We start from the raw sequence: 22,384 nt of genomic DNA, 5'->3' as shown, positions 1-22,384 counted from the left end.
AATCCTCCTCTTTTTATGAATTATTTACTTATTGACAAATGTTAGATTAGAAATCGTATTTATTTTGAAATGAACTGTTCAAGTTTGTCATTATAACGGTGTGTTTCTATTGTGAGGACTCAGTAAACAGGTGAAATGGGCGTGGTTCCATCGTGGGGCTGACGTCACAAAATGACGTTTGTTGCCCTGCTCTTTTGAAGAGGAGCGACGGGCGCCCTCTGCTGGCAGAAAGGCCACATGACAGTGACCTATTTAAAGCAGCTGAAGGCAGCAGCGGGAACGCAGAGAAAACTGCTCTTCATCATTTAGATGATGGTCATTTTCTCACTGTGTTCTTGTTTATACGTTTGTCTGCTCATCTAAGTAAATTCTGCTTCAGGTTCGGATCTGCTGCGTTTTTCTGACAGACTGCAGGTTCTGGAGATGCTATAAATAGAACCTCATAAACACAAATGCATTTTCCTTCAGAGAAAGGGGGGGATGTCAGGGCTTTATTGCCCCGGGCTAAGTGCAGGAGGGAGTCACAGAGAGGCAGCTCACGTGGAGGGTGGGGGGGGTGGGGGGGTTATTCAGAGCGAGACAGACTGTACTTTATGGTGAGAAACAGGAGGAGAGGAACCGAGCGAGGAAGATGCTGTTGCCAGGAGACGAAGAACGGTCCATCGCTGACGGCTCTAAATTGCACTCAAAGAGCGATGTCTCCGAAATGGACTGAACTTAAGGAAAACAGGTGATCCCGGCTCGTCCTGCATCCCGACCACAGCGAGGAGAAGGTAGGAAGCTGTGGTTGCATAACCATCATCACGCAGCTCCCATAAGGCTGACATCATAAGGATTAGAGGCTGGGTGGAGGGGGTGGAGGGGAGAGCGAGCAGGAAGAGTTGGAAACAGCAACGAAAATGAAATGGTGATGAAGGGAGCTGAGGCTGAGGATCATTTCTTTAGGAAAACGGGTCAGAAGACCCGGCTGCTGAGGACGCGGAGAGGATGAGAGCCGACTGATCCCTCCATCCTTTTCCTCTGCAGGAGGGCTGGATCTGACTCCGCTTCACAAAAGGACGACTGCGCATCCGCTGGACTCACAACGCAGGAGTGTAGCCGCTGCTGAGGTAAACATCCCAACCTGCATGTTTCAGCAGCGGGGAGAGCGTCTGCTCAGATGGGTCACAGCTGAACCAAACTCTGCAGGGCAGATTTCACAGAGAGCAGCCGTTCAAACCGCCCTGTGGAGGATTTCTTCTTCAGGATTATTTCATCTAAAGTAACAGGAATGATCTGGTTTCTTTGGAAAGAGAACAGCCCTCATCTGAAATCCGAACCTTTGAAATTGTATTTGATTAGTCCTTTGAGGGAGAGAGGGATAGCAGAAAAAGACTGATGTGGTCAAAAGCATCTCGTCTTTGAGCTGCTTCAGTGTCAGCTAAACGTTCGTTCAAATCAGGAAGCCTTTAGAGGGTTCTCTGCTCCTCTGAAATGTCGTATTGTTCTCATCCGGAGGGTCAAAGCACCAAAGAAAACTGTTTTTCACATGGAAAACATCCTTTCTTCAGATGTTGACGGAGACGTCAGGAAAAAGACGAGTGACGCCGAAGCCTCGGTGACGTCTGTTTCATGCAGCAGTTTGCAATGATGAAGCAGAACGTCGGGGTGTGGGGGGCAGAACAATTTGTCAGCCTGTGACGGAGAGATGAAGGCCGCCATCTGGACCCCCCGAACATATGTCTCTGTCTGCACCATCATCGGGAAAAGACCTCCACCCGCTCAGCAGTGATGCTGATGTTGGTGGTCCTCTTCATCCGGATGATGCTCCTGCAGTCAAACATTACAACCTGTTTAAATATTATCCTGTGTGAGGTAAAAAGGAGAAGTGAACCCCCTGGGACCGTCAGACAGCCCAGTTCCTTTGACGTCACGGTGTTTAAATGTCATTTTCATTTGTTTTTCTTCTTCGTGCGGAGGTCCTCTGGTGCACAGACATCTTCTCTGTGGATAAATGTGACGTCAGACGTCAGTTTCAGTGTTTTTGCTCTGGTTTAATGCACAGTGAAAAAGCCTCAGAGGGTTTATGACATCATGGATGTGGTTCCCTTAGGGACCGACTCCAGCTCGACTAATCCCATTCATCATCTCTGCCTTCATCGTCTGGAAGAAGTTAGAACAAAAAAAGATCTTTTATCAAACCGTAACTCCTCACATGTCAGAAGATGCTGCACTGAGCACGCTCAACTCAACAGGTTTGAGGTGGAAGAAGGTCTTTGGTTTCCTTTGGCTTCGTAAAGCTCAGTGGTTCTGAGTGAACATCGGAGACTCAGCAGATTCCCAGTCTGTGATGAAACCTAAACAAGTCTGATGACCGATCCTTGAAGCCATGATGAATTTTCTCCGCCACAGTGGAGCCCCGCCCCCAGAGGATGGGAACGGCAGAAGCCACGTTACGCATGGACAGCATGGAGGTGAAGGACGAGTGGCAGGACGAAGACTTCCCCAGGTATGTGCTCTCAGCGGCCTCTGCCTCGTGATGGACAGGTGTGTGGCTGACAGGGAGCAGGTGTGTGCTTTCCATCCTCTTTCACAACAGCTGGCTGCTTTGTGTCCTTGAGCAAACATCCAGAAAGGTAATCAAACATGTCAGAGCAACCGGCTCAGAAAAGCTCAGCCTCCCTGGCAGAGCGGATTTCTGTCCAAACCCTCAGCCTGAAGCTGCAGTCCTGCAACTGTCTGAACTCTGCAGTTGTTGTTTTTGTGGACTTCCTCCTGAGCTGCTGCTGCTGCCCCCTGAAGGCACAGACAGCTTAATTACAAAGATCTGCTCCAAATCGTGCTGCTTTTTGGGTCTGTAGAATTAGTTACAGCTACTGTCCGTCTGCCGTTACAGCCGCCGGTATTTATGGCGTTCCTGTCAGCTCACCTCCAAGTCTCTGCTGTGTAATCTCATGGGTCAACATGAGTGAGGAGACGCTCATCCCTCCTGTTTTTTCTGGTGATCTTTTATTGATTATGAAGCTGCATTAAAAACTTTAAGCTTTAGGAAAACGTTGTGTCCTGAAGCTGACAGAGTTGAATCTCATTGTCTTATTTATAAGTACACGAAAGTAACCAGACGGTTTTGCTGTTGAACAAAGTTCATCAGGACAAATGCAGATCAAAACAGAAAAACAACTTAATATAGAACCTGGGGAGGAGGAGGAGCAGGAAGGAGGCCCTAAGGAGGTGCTGGATTTGGTAACTCCATGGTCAAAAAAATGACTGCTGAAATTAATAAACATCTTTTGTAGAGCAGCAGCAGAGAAAATAAGCTTCTTAGTGTTCATCGCCTTCAAAAAGGGGGATTGAAAGAACATCCTAATGAAGTCTGAGGCTTTATTAGCAGCAGAAATGACCTGTGAAACGACAAAGAAGATCTCCTGGCCTGCTGCTCATCGCTTGACGTGCTCCTTTGCAGACCTCTGCCTGAGGATGGAGACGTGGATTCATGCGGCCTGACCGACAACAGAATCCGTGAGTGGAGGAAATGCTCGGCGCAGCTTCGTTTTCTCATGAAACATTAACTTTCCTCTCTGTAACAGATCACCCCACATCCCTGGATATCGGGGAGTCCATGACCCAGAGGAAGCGCCGCACCCTGGTGGCCCCTGACATGAACCTGTCCCTGGACCGCAGCGAGGGCTCGCTGCTCTCAGACGACCTGCTGGAAACTCCAGACGACCTGGACATCAACGTGGACGACATCGAGACTCCGGATGAGACCGACTCGCTGGAGTTCATCAACAATGGCAACGAGCTGGAGTGGGAAGGTCAGGAAGGTGCCTGCACACAGCTGTGCTTCATGATGTTCAGGTCTCCAGGGGTTTTAGGATCAGGGGGTCCTCATAGACCTGGACCGATCAGAGACTCCAAACCGTTATACCCAGGACTAAAGTTACAGAGAATGAATGTAGGAAAGGCTGGAACAGAAGACACTCTGACACCATGACCTCCAGCCCGACTAATGGACTGGATGCTGCCGGGGGGTGGGGGGGTGGAATAATATCCCCCTGGCTACCATGCAGATATGTTAAGTAGGTGCACCAAAGTTACACCTACTTAATTAAATTAATTTGAATGAAAGTAAAATAACTGTCTGAAAACTACGTGTTATTTTTAAACTTTATTTTTAAACTTAATCTTAACTGAAGCAAATAATGAAGTTAGATCAAAGTAAAAAGTTTATCTTTCCAACATCCATATGTGGTCTTATCACCCTCTCATGGTGGAAAAAGTATTATCTGAGCTTCTTCATCCACTAAATCATCTTCAAATGGACACGTCATGCTGCTTCACCTCTCTGAAAACAAACTAACCTTCAACTAAACCTGCTCCAGACCAGGTTATGTTCAGAGCATGAGTTGCTATGGCAACCTGACCTACCCTGAAACATGCGTCACAATGAAAATAGAAATGAGATAGAAATTCGTGCGTTTACTTTGTCTGTTCTTTTTCTCCAAGCATTAACTCTTTCTTTTGCCGATGATGCAGCCGTATTACATAATCTTCATACGCCGTCATTTAAATCTCAGCCTCCGTCTCACTGAAGTATAGCGCTCTCTTTTTTTCTCCACGCGTTTCCATGGTGACTCCAGAAATCTGTGATCCATTGAGAATGTCTTTATGTACCTGCTGTGCACGTGCATTAACCCAGGGTTACCAAGTGGTTCAGGGTTAAAGTCAGGGTAGTTTAAACGGGCCTTCTGGAATACCCCCCAGGTCTATAGACAGTCAAGATGAGGGTATTCTCTGAAGCATTTAGCCTGCAGACAAAGAATGGCATATTTTTATGAACGATATTTCCACCTTTTCATATCTTTCCATGACGTCATCATGTGTTCCTGATTCATCAGTTAGACCAGCATTCATTCATTTCTGTCTGTATTGTGAGAACACTTGTGGGGGCAGCATCACACCCTCCACAGTACAGCCTGGCGGACGCTGTTAGAAGAAGAAGTTGTAGTTTTTAAGGAATGCAGGGAGAAATTCCAGACTTTGACTTCCAGAACCTGCCTCACATTGAAGGTGAGGTGGAGCTGGGTGTGAAGGTGCCCGGAAGTCGCAGCCAATATTTCTGCGTCTTTGGAGAAACAGAAACCAGCAAAGGAAAACAGAAGCAGCAACAACTGAGAAAGACGGCGAGAACTGGACGGAGGCCTGCGAGGCCAAAACTCTGAGCGGAAACAGGAGAGAATTTTTTTAACAATTGAGTAACTTTAAATAGAACAACAATAACAACATAAATAACGTTACCAAGAATAACAATCACCGTGACCTAACGTAAAAAATATAGCATAACAGTAAAAGAATAAACACAATACACAAAAGGAAAAAATATATAAAGAAAATTTTAAGTAAAAATATAAACATTCCAAGGATAGAATATAAATATCCATGAGAAGAACTTAGGCTGAAGTGCACAGAAAGGTAAAACATACAGGGAAGCAGGGGGGTATTCCAGAAAGCAGGTTATGCTAGCTCCGACGGTAAGTTTGAGGCTAAGGAAGTTGATAACCTCAGTTTTCGGTTCCAGAAATTGAGGTATGTTTCAGTGTATGTCAAGTTGCCATAGCAACTCATGCTCTGAACATAACCTGGTCTGGAGCAGGTTTAGTTGAAGGTTAGTTTGTTTACAGAGAGGCGAAGCAGCATGACGTGTCCATTTGAAGATGATTTAGTGGATGAAGAAGCTCAGATAATACTTTTTCCACCATGAGAGGGTGATAAGACCACATATGGATGTTGGAAAGAGAAACTTTATACTTTGATCTAACTTAGTTATTTGCTTCAGTTAAGATAAATTATTTGTTTGTTAAGTCAGTTTAAAAATAACACATAGTTTTCAGACAGTTATTTTACTTTCATTCAAATTAATTCAAATTAAGTAGGTGTAACTTTGGTGCTGCTGTTAGATCGGCACCGCAAGGGATTGTGGGATACCATTCCCTTTGCCTGTCTGGACGGAATTGGGTTTAAGTGTGGCTTTTTGACCAAATTCTTTTAGTTGTTTTACTGTGTTTTGCCATGTTTTGCTGAGTTATCTTGTCCTACTGTGCATATGTCTCTGCACCATGAGTAAAGGCCTGTTCACACCGGGACGAATTTCGCCGGCGATTTTCGCCGACGTTTAACGCCTCGTGACTAAACAAAGGGCACCAATGAGAGTGTGCACACCGACGCGAAAAAACGCCACGCGTTAAAGCGTCAAAAAAAAAAAAACGTCTCGGGTTCGTTTTTTTTTTTCGACGCGTCGCGTCGAAATCTACTCGACCAATGAGAATGGCGCTTTTGCTCACGTGTCTGGAGCTTCTGAAGTTACAGTAAAACACAACTTGGGGGCGCTCAAACACAAAACTGCCTTGCTGAGCACACATACCAGCGAAGAAGATAGACGCCAAGTAGCGTCTACACAGCCGCGAAGAAATAATGACAGACATTCTAAAATATCCCCGAACCAAGCACCAGTTGGAGCTACTGGTGCTTGAAATATTCATGTTTTCTTTGTTTGATTCTGACAAGCGTGTAAATACTTGCTCTCTTCTTCTGAGTGAAAAGCGACTTTAAGAAGCGTAAAGTTGCGCAGCGCCACCTTGTGTACAGGAGTATTTCTGTTTTACATTAAGCGCCATCTAATGTCAGGGAATGAAATTGCATGTTCACTCCACTCATCGTCAGCGAAAATCGCCTGGGTGTGAACACAAAAAACGTGGCGAAAAACGCTGGCGAATAACGCCTGGCGAATATTCGTCCCGGTGTGTACGGGCCTTAGGAGTGAAGGAGAGGATGATGAGTTTATATATCACCCCTACTGACAAATAAGGCGATGATAAAGATGGACAAGTCTTTAATGAATTTGAGCGCAACGTGCATTTTTTCCCCCGTCTTTTTTATTGTTATAAAAATTTAGCATATCTGCCGGCTCATACTTAGACATCTGAGAGATCAAGAAATATAATTAATTAAGATGGAAAAAATATAAATTGAATTGGAGTAATATGACATTTAGTTAGATAAATACATAGATTTGAGTTGTAGAAAACAATTATTGAGTTTTATAGACGTAAGAAATTAGGTTGAATAAATTTAACTCAATTATTTGTTACCAATAGAAGTATTTCATTTAAGGTGGCAAAATTGGATAAGTTTTATATATATATATGCGTCACAAGGAAAATGGAAATAAGATCAGAAACTTGTGCGTTTACTTTGTCTGTTCTTCTACTACAAGCAGAAACTCTTTCTTCTGATGATGCAGCCGTGTTACTTTTTTGATGGACGTATAATCTTCAACTGCCGTCATTAAAATCTCAGACTCCGTCTCACTGAAGTACAGCACTTTCTTTTTTTCTCCACGCGTTTCCATGGTGACTCCGGAAATCGACGATCTATTGAGAATGTCTTTATGTACCTTCCGTGCACGAGCATTAACCCAGGGTTACCAAGTCGAGCGTAATTACACTAACTCATATCCGGTCTTTTGGAACCGACATACCCAGAGTAAGCAAGTTCAGGCGGATTTCAGCCAGAGTTCAGGCTTAAAGTCAGGATAGTTTAAACATGCTTCCTGGAACACCCCCCAGGTGAGGAGACGGAGTGACAGGAGGGACAAAAAGGGTGAATGAAAGGTGCACAGCAAAGAAACATGACTGTTCCCAGAATGCATTGCTGCCAAAATGAATTTAAAAAGTAAAAAAGTTATTTTTAAATCTACGAAAATTAGTTTTCTCTAAAATGAGCTAAAAACATGTTTCTTTTCTATTTCTTTAGTGTTTTTCTGGCGTCATAAACACTTTTGTTTGTAGTAAACAAAACTTCAGTCTCTGCAGTTAATATTTTAACAGTCTTTGATTCTGAATGTGGAGAAATGTTTTTTCTGAAATGAGAAATGCCGTTGATGGAAAAGATGTCAGGTTTTGTGTCGTGGAGAGACTGACTCCTGCCGGCCCTCAGATGACACACCTGTGGCCTCCGCCAAGCGCCTCCCAGGTGAGGGAGAGGAGGAGAGGGATTCGTCTGGTCGTCTGTGGCGAACAGTGATCATCGGCGACCAGGAGCAGCGGATCGACATGCAGGTCATCAGGCCGTACCTGCGCGTGGTCACGCATGGAGGTGAGGACACGTCTGCAGGATCCTGTCACCTGAACTTCAGACCTTTTGATTTGGTCAAATAAATAAATCTGGCTTCTTGATGGGACCAAAGAAAACTTATGCTGTGTTTGAAAATGTCAAATAAAAACCAAAACTTTTATTGTCAAGACATCGTTTAACAAAAAACCTTCTTTGTAAGAATACGATCAAGAAAATAACTTTCAATGTGAAGATTCTGAAATAATTGTAATAAGAAATTTGACCTTTAACCATCAAAAACTAAACACCGGGATGGAAACTGTTTTTTTTATTTATTTATTAGAACTTCAAAAGATGACATACATGTTCACGTATAGAACAGAAAGAAATAAAGATGAAAAAAATAATACAATACGACAAATTAAAATAAAAAACGGAATTGTGGCCTTGTACAAATGTCATAATATGGTCATACAGCACCTGATCTTCAATGAAAATGGACAGTTTTCTTGCATTTTTGTTTTTCATAAATTTCAGCGATTTAAAATATAAACAGATAACTTTATGAAATGTATTAAATGATGGTTTGATTTTTAAAAATATGCTCTTATGAATGAAAAATGTTCCAGATACTAATAGAGTGCTGACTGAAAAATCAAATGAATAATCACCAGAATATCTCCAAATAACACGATATGTTTTTGTAATTGAATAGCAATAGGAAAGGGAAACTTTGAACAGCACCAACAAAAACAATCCTCCAAAAACCGTTAACATATTCAAAAACAGATGATCAAGTGTTTCTATATTGATATAGCAGAAATAACAGTTATTAACGTATTTTTAGTAGTACCATGAGCCGTTTGTTTCTGCTCAGGTTACTACGGCGAGGGTTTGAACGCCATCATCGTCTTCGCGGCCTGCTACCTGCCTGACAGCAGCTCTGATGACTACACATACATCATGGAGAACCTGTTCCTGTAAGCCCTTCTGAAGCAGTGTCCTCTGTCCTCCTTTGGAGGTCAAAGAGGACCAGAAAGCCTGGTTTTGATGCAGTTCTCCCTCTCAGGTACGTGGTGAGCAGTCTGGAGCTTCTGGTGGCCGAAGACTACATGATTATTTACCTGAACGGCGCCACTCCTCGCAGGAAGATGCCAGGAATCAGCTGGCTGAAGAGATGCTATCAGATGATCGACAGGAAGTAGGAGGAACTCAGATTTGTTTGCGCTGAACATCAGAAGAGGCGTCAAAGTGTCAGTGATGTTTGGGATTCAAACATGGTGGAAATGTTTCCAACAGACTGAGGAAGAATCTGAAGTGTCTCATCATCGCTCACCCGACCTGGTTCATCCGGACCGTCCTGGCCATCTCCAGACCTTTCATCAGGTGAGGAAGTCCTGATCTCCCATCATTCCCTTCACACCTTCTGACAGAAAACATCAGATTATTTCTCCTGGCATAGATCATGTTCAAACAGCAGATGTGAAGCAGGATTAATGCTGTTGATCTTCTCCACAGTGTGAAGTTCCTGGATAAGATCAGATATGTTTACACCCTGACAGAACTCAGCCAGATAATCCCCATGGAGCACGTGCAGATCCCCGACTGCGTGCTGCAGTGAGTACTGTCGGCCACCAGGGGTCACTGTTTTACAGCTCACAGCAGAAACAACCAGACAAAAACATTCAGACTTCTCTGGTGTTTATGGGAAGTTTGTTTTGTGTTTGTTTGTTCATTTCAATGTTATTTACTTACAAATACATTTTTTGCTGTATTTCTCAGATATGATGAGGAAAAGATCAAAGCGCAGAGAGAGCGGTGAGTTTCGGATGGTTTGTAGAAGATGATGTGTTTTCCTGCAGAGATGCACGTTAATGAATCTGTTCTCATTGGCAGGTTCGAAGCAGAGCAGCAGCACGCCAACCCAACCCTCTCCAAAGAAAGGTGAACTCTTTTTTCCTTCACGTTCATCAAAGTATTCAGAAGATTCCTCTGGTGAAAATGTTTCCTGTAACCTGGGTTTGTTGTTTCCAGGCCAAAGTCGATGCTGGCTGGAGTCTGCCGTGACATTTGACTTAAAGGTGAGATGTGCTCCTCGTATGTCAGACAGGTGGAACTCGTCCCTGACAGACAGGGACATCAACTCTGGATGTTTGCTTATGTTGGACGGAAACACCTGACGCGGCCAATCAAATGCTGCGTCTGATCCTGAGAAGCTCAGAGGAGCTCGACCTTCTTAGATCTCAGAGCGAAAAACTTTCTGACACCTCCAGTTAAAGGAGAACTCCCCGACACTCAGAGGGGCTGTGCAGCAGCGGAACACCCCTCCGTTCTCCTGTCCGCAGGTTTTAAAAACCTAAGCTGTTACATCCCAGCGTCTGGTTGCTGAACCTGATCTGGGTCTCAGCACGCCATCGGATCTCCGGGTGTTCTTTCATGGTGAAAGGACACGCATCATGGGGGGGCGGGGTCCTGAGAGCGCCTCCTCGAGGTTTTGGTCTTGCTTCTCTCGTGGAACCATCATTTCCACCTGAGAAGATGAACGGAGCAGACTGAAGCTGCAGCAGTGGGTCTGGTTCTGGATCATCTGAACCTCCAAATGTTGGTTTAAGCGGTTTCTGCCTCCAAATGCAGTCCTGGAAGCTCACAGTCCTCCTAAACATCTACAGATTTCTGTCAGCCACTTAACCAACAGAAGACAGATTACCTGTGAGGAGATCATCAACCAACATTTAGTATTGGTTGATGCTATAAATCCTTCAATTCAATGTTTTCCTGTTTCTCTTTCTTTATTTCAGTGTCTTTCACCATTTTTGGTGCTTAACTCCTTCTATAATCTCTCATCTATTTTCACCATTCAACTATTCAAATGTTCAGCTCTTTCAGCTTTTTCCAGCTGTGACTTTTTCCAGCTGTGACTTTTTCCATATATTCCAAGATTTCTGCCTCCATTAAATCCATGGGGAATCCTTGGAGCAGAAGCTCGCTGGTTTGAGACCCGGCTCTGCTATTTTTCACAAAAATATCTTTATTGTGATTCTGCTTTTTTCACTTTATTTACGGTCAACTTTGATCATTTCTTTATTTATTATTATTCATTTATTGCCAATTATTCCCCTTCAAGTTTCATTTTCATTCATCAATATAGCATCAACCCTGCGTTTTCTTCTGGAAATGCAGCTCCTTCTAGTTTAGATTGAGTCCTGACATCTGCGTTCCTAAACCTGAACAGTTTTCTCTTTGCAGTTCATCCTATAGGAACACGTTCCTCCTAACGAGTGGAAAAACTGCCGTGACAGAAGCAGCTGTGCTAACCAGTGATCGCAGCGGTCGCCGTCAAATATCAGCAGCTCGTTTTTCCATCGTCATGTTTCAGGTCCTGAAGTTCAGCCTCGCCTGAATCCAGGAAATGTTAGCTAATCCTCAGCCAGCAGTTAGGGAAAGTCCGGCTGCTCGTCCCGTCAGAGCAGTGGTCCCCAAATCCAGGCCTGGAAGCTCTTTATTGGCTAAACACACCTGATCCAGGCAATCGGCAGCAAATGAGGCAGAGTTTCTGGAAAACCAGCAGGACACCGGCCCTCCAGGCCTGGATTTGGGGATCCCTGCGTCAGAGCATCCGCTTGCAGCGGATCGATTGCTGATCAGCTTCAAACTGATGCGTAAAGCCGCTGCAGCCACAGGCGGGAACTTTTCCCAGAAGACGTCCTGACCCCACACGGGTCAAAAGGCCAGCCAACCAGAGGGGAGGTGACCCCCCAGCACTGACACAAGCCCTGCAGGGTTACAGGAGTTTCACCTCTTTCTGCATTTCTGTTCCAGAGCAGAGACCGAGCATCAGCAGCTTCTTGCAGACGTTCAGACCTCCTGAGAGGATCCATCAGCAGCAGGACAATCCTCCATCGCTGTTTAACACCAGACCAACGCTCTGCTCCATCACATCCACCGCCTGCCGGCTGCACGCCAGGCTAAACCCACGCCGCATGACCCCAAACTCCCAAATAAACTCCTTAGACTTTGTGTTTTAAAGACGAGCATCTTCTGCAGATTAATGAGCAAAAGACTCGCGTCTCCTCCAAACTTGAGTGTTTCTGATGCAAAAATGTTTCATTTCATGTTTTCCAGAGCTGAATATGCAGGTGGCATGCTTGTCCCCCCCCCTCCCGGGTATTTGTATTTTTGTCGACTGTAAAGTACATTTTTCAAAATAAAAGCATTTGCTGTTATAGAGTTTAAGAGTTACTATTGAAGATGTGCCATTTAATGTTTGTAAAAAAATACATAAAAAGAATTTATAAATCAGAGTGAAAAGTGCTTCATCATGATTATGAAACCTGCTGGGGAGCGAATCCTGTTTTTATGAGCTGTCATTGTGTGTGGAGCAGACTGAGCTGCTGGCTGTCAGCTCATCCTCGTCATCATCAGCTGATGGCTCTTTGGGGGCGTTCTGTTGTCCCCTTAAGGTGACCCCATCATGACCTTGCATGGCGTTTTTATTTCAGGATCAAACCACTTTAATCTACACGGCGCCACAGACAAAAAACATGGAAAACCACACATGACAGTTGTGTAAAACAATTCCACAGGTAGAGTCTCTGTAAAAATGAGTTTTTAGATGTTTATCACTGCTTTCATTCAAATCTAGAGCTTTTTAAAAACGGCTCTGTAGATTAAGGTAAATCTTTACATCTTGGAGTTTAGGAAAAATGGCGTTTTTGTTTTTATTTTCAGCCTTTTTTCCTGTCGTGGTTCAAATCAAAGCTGCAGTAAATCAAACGGAAAGAGTTTCAGCCAAACTCACATAGGTACTGAGTCCAGAGGTTACATAACGTTACCCAGGGGTCACGCCTGCTTATGTCACACTGGGGACAGTGTGTGTGTGTGTGTGTGTGTGTGTGTGTGTGTGAGTGTGTGTGTGTGTGTGGGCGGTGGGGGGGGGGGGGACTGAGGACATGCCAAGTCAGGACTGACCTCAAAATAAAACAGCTTTTTCCAAACACTGTCTGGGTCTTTCATCAGTAACTGGATGTAGATTCTGCACATTGGGGGGAAAGCGTCCCTCCTCAGCGTGTGACCGCCTCATGACTTCAGTGTTCGATCCTCCGACTGAAGACAATTTTAGGAGCTAAAGTCGTTGTCTGTGTCACAAGGTGTTTTCCACCAAGTTAGTTCTGGCAGGGAAACATGAGACCATGAGCATCAGCCCATCACCCCCCCCCCCCCCCCCTTCAGAACCAGAGGGACGACTGGGTTGGACCAAACGCCCTGAAAACCAGCAGAACACACTGTTAGGCAGCACACATCCGGAGGAGTGGCCGTGGGGGAGGAAGGTGTTCTGGTGCCTTGGTGGGGGCCACGTGGCATGTTGCATCAGAAAAATGTTTGATGCAGCAGCCAGGCCTCTAAATATAGAGCGGCCGGTTTGCACTTGTCCACAGCGAAGCCTTTGCCTGAACTGTGACACAGATATCTGAAAATACCTGCTGATACCTGTGTAGCCCCCCCCCCCCCCACCCCCCTTACAGTGTCCTCTGAGGGACAAAAAGCCCCTCTGATGAATGACCCCTGCCCAGTAGAACAGAGCCGATCATCGGACCAAATGAACCTTTCAGATTTCTGAGATTCTTTCTTCTTCTCTGCTGCTTTGAAGGGACTTTTCCTGATGGGGGTGTCTGCCACCCACCCCCAACCAGCTGGTGTAGACCTCGGTATCCACTTTCACGAAGACCTCCTCATGCACTGGTGCTGGGGGGGGGGGGGGGGGGGCAGCTCCTCATTGGCTGGTGGGAAATGGGGCCATTGGTTTGGGGGGCTGTGACGCAGCAGCCACGGCCTTATAAATGCCCGGCAGGGAGATTGTCTATCAATGAAGTAGTAAAAGGGGGGGGCATCCCTGGCAGAAGAGAAGGACAGGCTTCAGCCTCGGACTCTGTGGGCTTTTGGCTCGGCTCCCCGCTTCTACCCTTCCAGTGTGACCAACAGTCAGGAGACAGTGATGAAATTCATCATCGGCATCGGAGGGTAAGGCGCCGTCCCCTGATTGGTGCGTGTTGTTCTCAGTGGAAGGTCGTCACGTGTTTCCCACTCTGACTCCAGAGTGACCAACGGTGGGAAGACCACCCTCACCAACAGGCTGCTGAAGACCTTCCCAAACTGCTGTGTGGTGCATCAGGACGACTTCTTCAAGGTGAGATGAAGTCTTTCCTCCTCTCTACAGGTGATATCCACCTTTTAAAGTTTCCCTTTCTGATCATAAACATCAACACATCTGACCAGTAGATGTTGTCATGGCAGCAGCATAGTAAAACATCAGGCTGATTGTCTCCTGGACAGCCAATGAAAGGGCTGAGCGTCGCCGCTAAAAGTCAGACTTCACTGCATCGTGCTGTGAACTGCGATCAGACTTTATTGTGAGCTTCGATCTGCTCAAACAAGAATCTGCTTATGCTGCATGAATGACGCTCAAACACTGGAGGTTCTGGACTAAACCAGCAACAAAAAAACGTTCTTTCACAACAGCATCCTGTTTCTTAGCATAACCAGACAAAGACAGCCGCTCCGCCTCACCCTTTGCTCCGACAGCGACTCCAAACGTCTGTTGAGGTCTGAGCAGAAATCTGAGGATCCCGCCCGCATGCTTGTGCTGCTGCGCGTTCACTTTTGGTGGAGACGAGTCCCTGACTTGTCCTGTCCAGGTGTGATCAGCTACGATGGGTTACTAGGTTGCAGCAATGTTTTGTTGGTGACTGTTATTTCAGAAACCCGATCAGATAGATGTCGGGGAGGACGGCTTTAGACAGTGGGATGGTAAGAATGGATTTCACGTAGGAAAAACCCTGCCGTAATGTACTTTTTCTTTCCTGCACATTTCTGCCATGTGGTAACAAGCAATCCTAAACTTTCTGTCAAATATTGTGTAAAAGCTGCAGCTAAGCGTGTTCAGCCTTTGGACAGGAGCGCTGCTGTTTGCCGTGAGACCCACTCTGGCCTGTTTTCTTGCCCTGCATCAGTGATCTCCGCTCTGGACATGGAGGCCATGGTCAGCACCGTGAAGGGCTGGCAGGAGAACCCGGTCAAGTTCGCCCGCTCCCACGGCGTCAGCCTGTCCTCTGACGCCGACGGCGAGGCCGTCCATATTCTCATCGTGGAGGGCTTCCTCATCTATAACTACAAGTAAGTCAGCGTTCTGCGACTCCTCTGACCTCTGTGGACCCCTGAAGGTCTGATCAGAGATCTGCCCCCCTCGCAGGCCTCTGATCGACATCTACGACAAATGTTTCTACATCTCCATTCCCTACGAGGAGTGCAAAAGAAGGAGGAGGTAAGAGGATCTCCGAGCAGCTTTCAGGTTTGCCCAGCTCATCAGGCAATGACGATGCCGTCTCTGCAGCACAAGGACGTACACGGTCCCCGACCCCCCCGGCCTGTTTGATGGCCACGTCTGGCCCATGTACTTGAAGCACAGGAAAGAGATGGAGAGCAACTGCGACAGAATAGGTTTGCAAAGTCGATTCGATCAGAAAACGGTGGTAAAATCCTCCCGTCCGCTCACCTCCCGCCTGCTTTCCTCTTTTCGTGGACAGAGTACGTCGACGGAACGACGACCAAGGAAGACATCTACAACAAAGTGCATGAAAGTGTTCAGAATTCCCTTCTGAACCAGTCATAGGTAAGCAGTGATTTCATGTGCACGCTGTCATGCACAGACCCCCCCCATCAATGACCCCCCCCCCCCCCCTCTCTGTCTCCACAGCAGATCCGGCTCCTGTATAGACCTGTAAATACCTGCAGCTGTAGGATGATTTGTAAATAGATGATTGTGTAACTTTGTAAGGATTCCCAGCAGACGTGTTGTGTTTTGTATCACCATGTGTAACTTTTTTAAACGATATGCCATCACTGCACCCTCCAGTGTCACCACCTGGTCTCCTCTCCGATCCACTGGAGTGAAGGAATTGATCCCTCACTACTAAACCAAAGACCTGAAAACAGCTCCTGTTTCCTGTCGTTCTTCCCTCTGAAGCTCAGAACAATCGCAGCTTCCGCTCTAACCGTGCCGTAAAGTCAGAAAGACGTCCTAAAACTCTTCAGAAGGTCTCCTCACTGATCGCTGAGGGTCTGATTCCCCCGGCTCACAGCCAAAGAGCATCATATGACTGCATGTGGGCGGCAAAAAGGTCAAATGTTTGCTGTCAAACGTTCCCACAGGTGTTTGTTCAAATGTCAGAACAGTCTGAAGGAACCTGGCTGCCGTCAGAAAAGCAGACGTCCTTCATGAGACGAGCAGCTTGAAAAGATCACAAAAACCTTCCCAGGACATGAGATCCTTCCTGGAGGACTTCTGAAACTTTTCAGGGTTTTGAGAGGAGGTTTGGTGTCAAGTTCAAGTTCTTCCAAACCTAACAAAATAAAAATAAACTTCAGTCCCATGAAGAGATCTAATAGAAAGATTTAGAAAGTTACCGTGTGACGGATGCTGCTAGGATGCAGTTTTCTCAGCGCGTGCTTAAATGACGGCTTCAGTCCCAGTTTTTAACCCTTGTGCTATCTTAGATGACCCCCCCCTTCCATTGAGGTGTTCTCCCTACCATGACAAAGGTGGATAAAGGTGGAAAGATTTCATGTAATCCATGGACACCAGTGAAGATCACAAATCATTGAAGATAAAAGGTTCACTGTCTAGTGGGTCTAGTTGACCCCACTCCCAATGTTAAAGTGCCTAGGATAGAACAAGGGTTAAATAACGGCTTCAGTCCCAGTTTTTAGCCCCGGTTTGTTACATTTTTGTGGTGTTGCTTTCTGTGAAGCCTTTAAGCTCCTTTCTTAAACACAGATGCTACATCTGCTCTAAACTCAGCTGCAACATTCCTGAAGGAGTTTCCAAACGTCATTTTTCCTTCAGGAACTATCAAATCCTTTTTAAAGCAGCTGAAGAACTTTGACTTTTCTGATTGAACTGGTTCAGTTCTTCAGAGAAGAGGGACCTTCTGGATAAACGGAGAAGCTTCGGCGCCGTCAGCGGAGCTTCCTGACGTTCACATCCGTTTGTTTTCCGCAGCATTACTTCAAATGTGATTTCAATGGAGTTTCTTCATGTTTATCGTTGTAAATACGTGAAAAGAATTGTTCAGTTTTCATCCTAACGAACTTAAACTTGACTTTTGTTTCAACCAAAACAAATAAAAAAGTTAATTCTTTCATTTCCTTATTAAATGTTAAACTGTATTAGATGAATTTACCTCAGGGTCTTTTCATTTTTCCTTCTGAGTATCAGTCATGCTAATCAGTCCTGTAGAGGACATTTCTAAACCTAAATGTCTCCAACCACTGCAGACGACTGCGTGGACTCCTTTCAGGTCCTATGGAGGACATTTGGCACTTTTCGATTATCCAGACTGTGAAGGAGTGGGGCTCTGGGAAATGCAGTTTTGGGTGGATTCAAAAAAAGATTTTTATTGGACAACATTTATTTATCTCTGGTCGTCAGGAGGATTTCTAATCCAATCCCCTCAAAAGCAGGTGAACACTAAAGGTCGGAGCGTGGTGGGAAAATGTTAGCTGCAGAACACAGGTCAGAGTGCAGCAAAGCATGATGGGAAACTGTTCCTTCAGCTGCAGGTCAGAGTGCGTTAGAGTCAACCCTATCTGCAGTTTTCAGCCTTAAGACTAAACTTGATTTCATGCTGGACCCCCACCCCCCATGACAGAAAATTACCATATCAGTGAGTTACTATGGTTACTATGATTTCACAGAAATGTGAGGAACATCAAGCCCCTCCCTCATCAGAAGTGATGAAAATCACCTCTGATTTTATGTAACCACAGGTCTACTGTCCCAGGACCTCAGCGGGGGTGTTGGGGGGGGTGAGGGTCTTGTGATGCGTCCCTGAGAGTTTTCAGATACCAGAAGCTCCTCTGCAGGTTTATATTTAGAGACGAGTGCTCGCCGTGTCAAAGGAACATCCAATCATCGACCGCCACAACCACTGTCACCCCCCTAACCCCCACCCCCTCAAGAGCGCCGTGGCCTGGTCTGACTCACGGACAGCCCCCCCCCTCCGTAAGGGGAGAAGTCATGAGCCCCCATGTCCCCCATGGATACGGTGGCTCATTAAGCTGGGGTGTCCATGTAGGGCCAGAGAGGTGGGAGCCTCAGCGATAAAAGGTCCAGGCATGTCAGAGACCCCCCCATGTGGAAATGGGGGGGAATTCCAGGGAGAGCAGATGACGATCTGAGCTCTGAACATCTCCCCCCCCAACCATAAAGATGATCAACAATGTCCTGAACTCATTCAACAATAATAATCGTATTTGTCAGACGGTTGATCAGCTGATCCAACTCTCCTCTACAGTCAGATGTTTCTGATCCACAAGGAGAACATTAGGAAGATGAAAGCTGCTTCAGAAAACACCTTTGTGTTTGAGACCAGAAGCTGTTTTACATGTTCTGCCGTTAAAGCAATAGTTTCATCAAGCAATTCAATTCAATTTTATTCCATTCATTTCTACAGCCTGATGTTTACATCAACAGTCGTCTCAATGGGCTTCATACCAGTAACTGTTATTCAGACAAAAGTATAACTGAGTTTGCTGTTACAGTAAAGGCTGTGCCATAGTTATGTAAGTGTAGTCTTGTTACATCACATGTGGAGAAAAAGATGATTATTGTGTTATTATTTCTTTATCTATTTTATGTTTAGGGTTAGGGTTATGTATTTTTCTTCTTTTTGTATTATTATTTCGTTTATCTCCATCTTCCTCCACCTATCTGGTACCGGGTCGCGGGAGCAGTCTAAGCAATTTTATTTATTTATTCATTTATTTCTTACTACTATTTATATTTTACTACTATTTTTACTCTTTTATTTTTATTCTTACTCTTGCCATTTGTTTTTTTCTAATTTTAACTGTAATATTTCTCGTTTGGCTGCTGTAACAACTCAATTTCCCTCAGAGGATCAATAAATCTTATCTTATCTTATCTTATCTTATCTTATCTTATCTTATCTTATCTTATCTTATCTTATCTTATCTTATCTCATCTCATCTTATCTCATCTCATCTCATCTCATCTCATCTCATCTCATCATAACTCATCTTATTTTGTGAAAATGCAAGGCCATTTCTGCTTTAGAACGTTTGAAAATAGTCTCCTAAATCTTTGCTTCATCACAGAAAAATGGGATTCTGTCATTATTCCTATGGAATACAGAAATAGAAACATCGCTTATATTTCTTCCTGATATTCTCATCAGTTTTTATTCCTGATCAAAGCAGATTTTAAATGTTAAAAATTGCTATGAACAGTGTTACTCATGGAGCTTTTGCCTCAAGTCAAAGCAAACATGGACTCTGTTTGGGGAGCCTTTGACTCGATCAGGCGGGAAAAGCGCCGTCGCTCATTTGTCACGTGTGGAAAAGCTTAAATGTGAAGATGGAAGCGGCTGACTGCGAATGAAAGCCGACCAGCTGATGTTTGCTAAAGTTAGTCAAATAAGTCAAGCAGCAGACGGCGCCCCCACCCCAGTCCTGCTGCACACCCACCCAAAAGAACATTTCCAGGCTTTTTAATTCACATTCAGAACTGAATCTGTGGGATTCAGTGTGAGTTCACTCCTCAAACCGGTTTGCAGAGTCTCACCTGCAGGTTCTGCACCATGATCTGGATCTATCATGTAATCCTCAGAACTGGGGCCTCAGGCAAACACAACTGGTATATTCCATGTGGGGGGGGGGGTCTTTTTAGACCATCATCTCCGATAAACATCACAAGAAGCAAAGCTGTGAGCAGCCCCGGATACCTGGATTCATGCAATAAGATATGTTCAAAGTGCAGAAAAATTAGTCTCTCATTCATTTTCTTCTGTCAGTGTGCCAGTACAACATTCAGACACTTCTTGTTTTATTCCCACATACTAAGAATTTCATCCTAAACTTATTTTTGTGGCAACAGTTGTTGTGGTTTGTTCACTTTCAGTTCAGACACACAAGAAAGACTCAATTCAGCATGAATACTCACTGGCTATATTTCTGGGTTACATGTCCTGCTCGGGAAGTCTTGAGCCAAACCAATACTGAGGGTCTGTGCTTCTTAAATAAATCAGGACCTTGCAGAAACCGGAGTGGGGCGGTGCTGGACTCGAAAATAAGACCTGAGCTATTCTTAGCCCAGATGTCCTTCTCCGTGAACAGAGCATATCTATGATCCCCACCATCTGGGAAAAGAAACCTAATCTGAAACATGATCAAAATGTGGGTCCAAAAAAGACGTGAGTCCAGTTGGCAGATTTATTTTAGCCAAAAACACTTTGAAGGAATCAACCTGAGAGTCTGCACAGGTCCTGTTTGAAAGTTTAAGATTGGCCACCTAAATGCAGATTAACATAGAGATTTAATCACAGAACAGAAAACAAGTCAATTAACAACACAACAACAATTCCCGAATGAAGAATATGAGAGTGAATGAATCCATTCAAAAACATGATTTATTTGATTTGATTGATTTGCTACATGTGAAATTATTGTTTTATTTTGAAAGAATGAGGTCCCAAGTGCTTCTTCCTGTTTGCCAATAAATGATCTAAAATATGAGGGCCAGAGACAAGGCCTTCAGAGCAGGGGGTGAAGCTGGCCTAAGAACAGCAAGAGCCAACCTGTCCTGGGGCATCAGGAAAGCAAAAAAGGACCAAATGCACAAAGTATCGTCTCACTTCAACGACAGCAGAGATGCACGGAGGCTGTGGCGGGGCATCCAGGCCATCACACACTACAAGCCTGCACCACAGAGCTGTGAGAGCAACACCCCCCTTCTCAACAACCTGAACAGCTTCTTTTCACGCTTTGAAGGACTAAACAGCACACACTCACAGAAAACGCCCCCCTCCCTCCACGATCAAACTTTGCACCTAACAACAGCCAGCGTGAAGAGGACACTCTCCACCATCAACCCACGGAAAGCAGCGGGTCCAGACGATATCCCGGGCCGTGTGCTGAAGGACTGTGCAGAAGAGCTAAAGGATGTCTTCACAGACATCTTTAACATCTCCTTGGAGAAAGCCATCGTCCCATCATGCTTCAAGGCTACAACCATCATCCCTGTGCCAAAGAAACCATCACCATCCAGCTTCAACGACCACCGCCCCATAGCAGTAACGCCCATCATCATGAAGTGCTTTGAACGGCTAGTCACGTCACACATCAAGTCCACTCTTCCCCCCACCCTGGACCCCTTTCAGTTTGCATACCGACCCAAACGATCGACAGAAGACGCCATTTGTTCTGCTCTCCATCCAGCTCTCACCCACTTAGACAAAAAGGACGCATATGTGAGAATGCTGTTCATAGACTTCAGCTCTGCATTTAACACAATAATACCACAGCAACTCATCTGCAAACTGGACAAGCTGGGTGTTAACACCCCCATCTGCAACTGGCTACTGGACTTCCTCAGCCAAAGACCACAAACAGTACGAGCCGGCAACAACACCTCAAATACAATCATTCTCAACACCGGGGCACCCCAAGGCTGTGTGCTTAGTCCGCTGCTCTTCACCCTGCTGACACACGACTGCACAACAACCCACAGCACAAACCACCTTGTGAAATCTGCAGATGACACAACTCTGGTGGGTCTCATCACCAAGGGCGATGAGACCCACTACAGGGAAGAGGTAGATCTGCTGACAAAATGGTGCAGAGACAATAACCTCCTGCTAAATGTCGGCAAGACAAAGGAGATTGTTGTCAACTTCCAGAGGGGCCACACTCCACACCTGCCACTGATCATTGATGGTACTGCTGTGGAGAGAGTGAGCAGCACAAAATTCCTGGGGGTGCACATCAGTGAGGACCTCTCCTGGACCGCCCACACCACATCATTGGCAAAGAAAGGACAACAACGTCTCTACTTCCTGCGGAAACTAAAAAGATCAGGTGCTTCACCAGCCATCATGACCACATTCTACAGAGGAACCATCGAGAGCATCCTCTCCAGCTGCATCACTGTGGGGGGGGGGCAGCTGTACACACAGCAACAGGAGAGCCCTGCAGCGCATAGTCAACACAGCCAGGAGAATCATTGGAACACCACTCCTCTCCCTGCAGGACTTATACATCACCCGCCTCACCCGCATAGCACTAGCAATAATCAAGGATGCACACCACCCTGCACACAACCTGTTCAGCCTTCTGCCCTCAGGGAGGGGGTACAGGAGCCTCCACTCCCGCACCACCAGGCCATCAGGATGCTAAACACCCTCACCCCTCTCCACCTACCCACCACCCATCTCCCCCCATG

At 45.5% G+C, this 22,384-nt stretch overlaps 2 protein-coding genes and 1 long non-coding RNA gene across 9 annotated transcripts; 2 read left to right on the top strand and 1 right to left on the bottom strand.

Annotated features, from left to right (window-relative positions):
* The first annotated feature begins 609 nt into the window (after positions 1-609).
* LOC101169237 (caytaxin) lies at positions 610-12,392 on the top strand. 3 transcript variants are annotated; one of them, XM_011487103.3, is made up of 14 exons: positions 610-773; positions 1,027-1,109; positions 2,392-2,488; positions 3,443-3,498; positions 3,567-3,794; positions 7,975-8,133; positions 8,969-9,071; positions 9,161-9,292; positions 9,391-9,477; positions 9,610-9,708; positions 9,874-9,909; positions 9,988-10,035; positions 10,126-10,172; positions 11,911-12,392. In XM_011487103.3, the coding sequence occupies exons 3-13, from the start codon at positions 2,412-2,414 to the stop codon at positions 10,163-10,165; spliced, it is 1,065 nt and encodes a 354-aa protein (XP_011485405.1). In that variant the 5' UTR covers positions 610-773; positions 1,027-1,109; positions 2,392-2,411; the 3' UTR covers positions 10,166-10,172; positions 11,911-12,392. The 3 variants fall into 3 exon arrangements, with proteins under 3 accessions (XP_011485405.1, XP_020566918.1, XP_004079510.1); XM_020711259.2 differs by having other exon boundaries at positions 946-1,109; XM_004079462.4 differs by lacking the exon at positions 610-773 and having other exon boundaries at positions 839-1,109.
* Positions 8,410-20,503, bottom strand: LOC110016936. 2 transcript variants are annotated; one of them, XR_002875054.1, is made up of 3 exons: positions 19,730-20,503; positions 9,433-9,514; positions 8,410-9,318 (listed from the first exon to the last, which is right to left on the bottom strand). It is a non-coding gene; the product is annotated as an uncharacterized LOC110016936 (long non-coding RNA). The 2 variants fall into 2 exon arrangements; XR_002292258.2 differs by having other exon boundaries at positions 9,433-9,517; positions 19,730-20,502.
* Positions 13,928-16,081, top strand: LOC101166991 (nicotinamide riboside kinase 2). 4 transcript variants are annotated; one of them, XM_023964842.1, is made up of 8 exons: positions 13,928-14,109; positions 14,185-14,275; positions 14,847-14,895; positions 15,099-15,261; positions 15,338-15,409; positions 15,479-15,585; positions 15,672-15,757; positions 15,845-16,081. In XM_023964842.1, exons 1-7 carry the CDS (start codon positions 14,084-14,086, stop codon positions 15,755-15,757), a joined length of 594 nt encoding a protein of 197 aa, XP_023820610.1. In that variant the 5' UTR covers positions 13,928-14,083; the 3' UTR covers positions 15,845-16,081. The 4 variants fall into 4 exon arrangements, with proteins under 4 accessions (XP_023820610.1, XP_023820609.1, XP_023820612.1 ...); XM_023964841.1 differs by having other exon boundaries at positions 15,842-16,081; XM_023964844.1 differs by lacking the exon at positions 14,847-14,895 and having other exon boundaries at positions 13,946-14,109.
* Positions 20,504-22,384: the final 1,881 nt, after the last annotated feature.

Source organism: Oryzias latipes, chromosome 17 (assembly GCF_002234675.1).
Source record: "Oryzias latipes chromosome 17, ASM223467v1".
Taxonomy (NCBI): domain Eukaryota; kingdom Metazoa; phylum Chordata; class Actinopteri; order Beloniformes; family Adrianichthyidae; genus Oryzias; species Oryzias latipes.
Note: the sequence above shows the minus strand (reverse complement) of the source record. Positions and strands in the feature narration are given on the sequence as shown.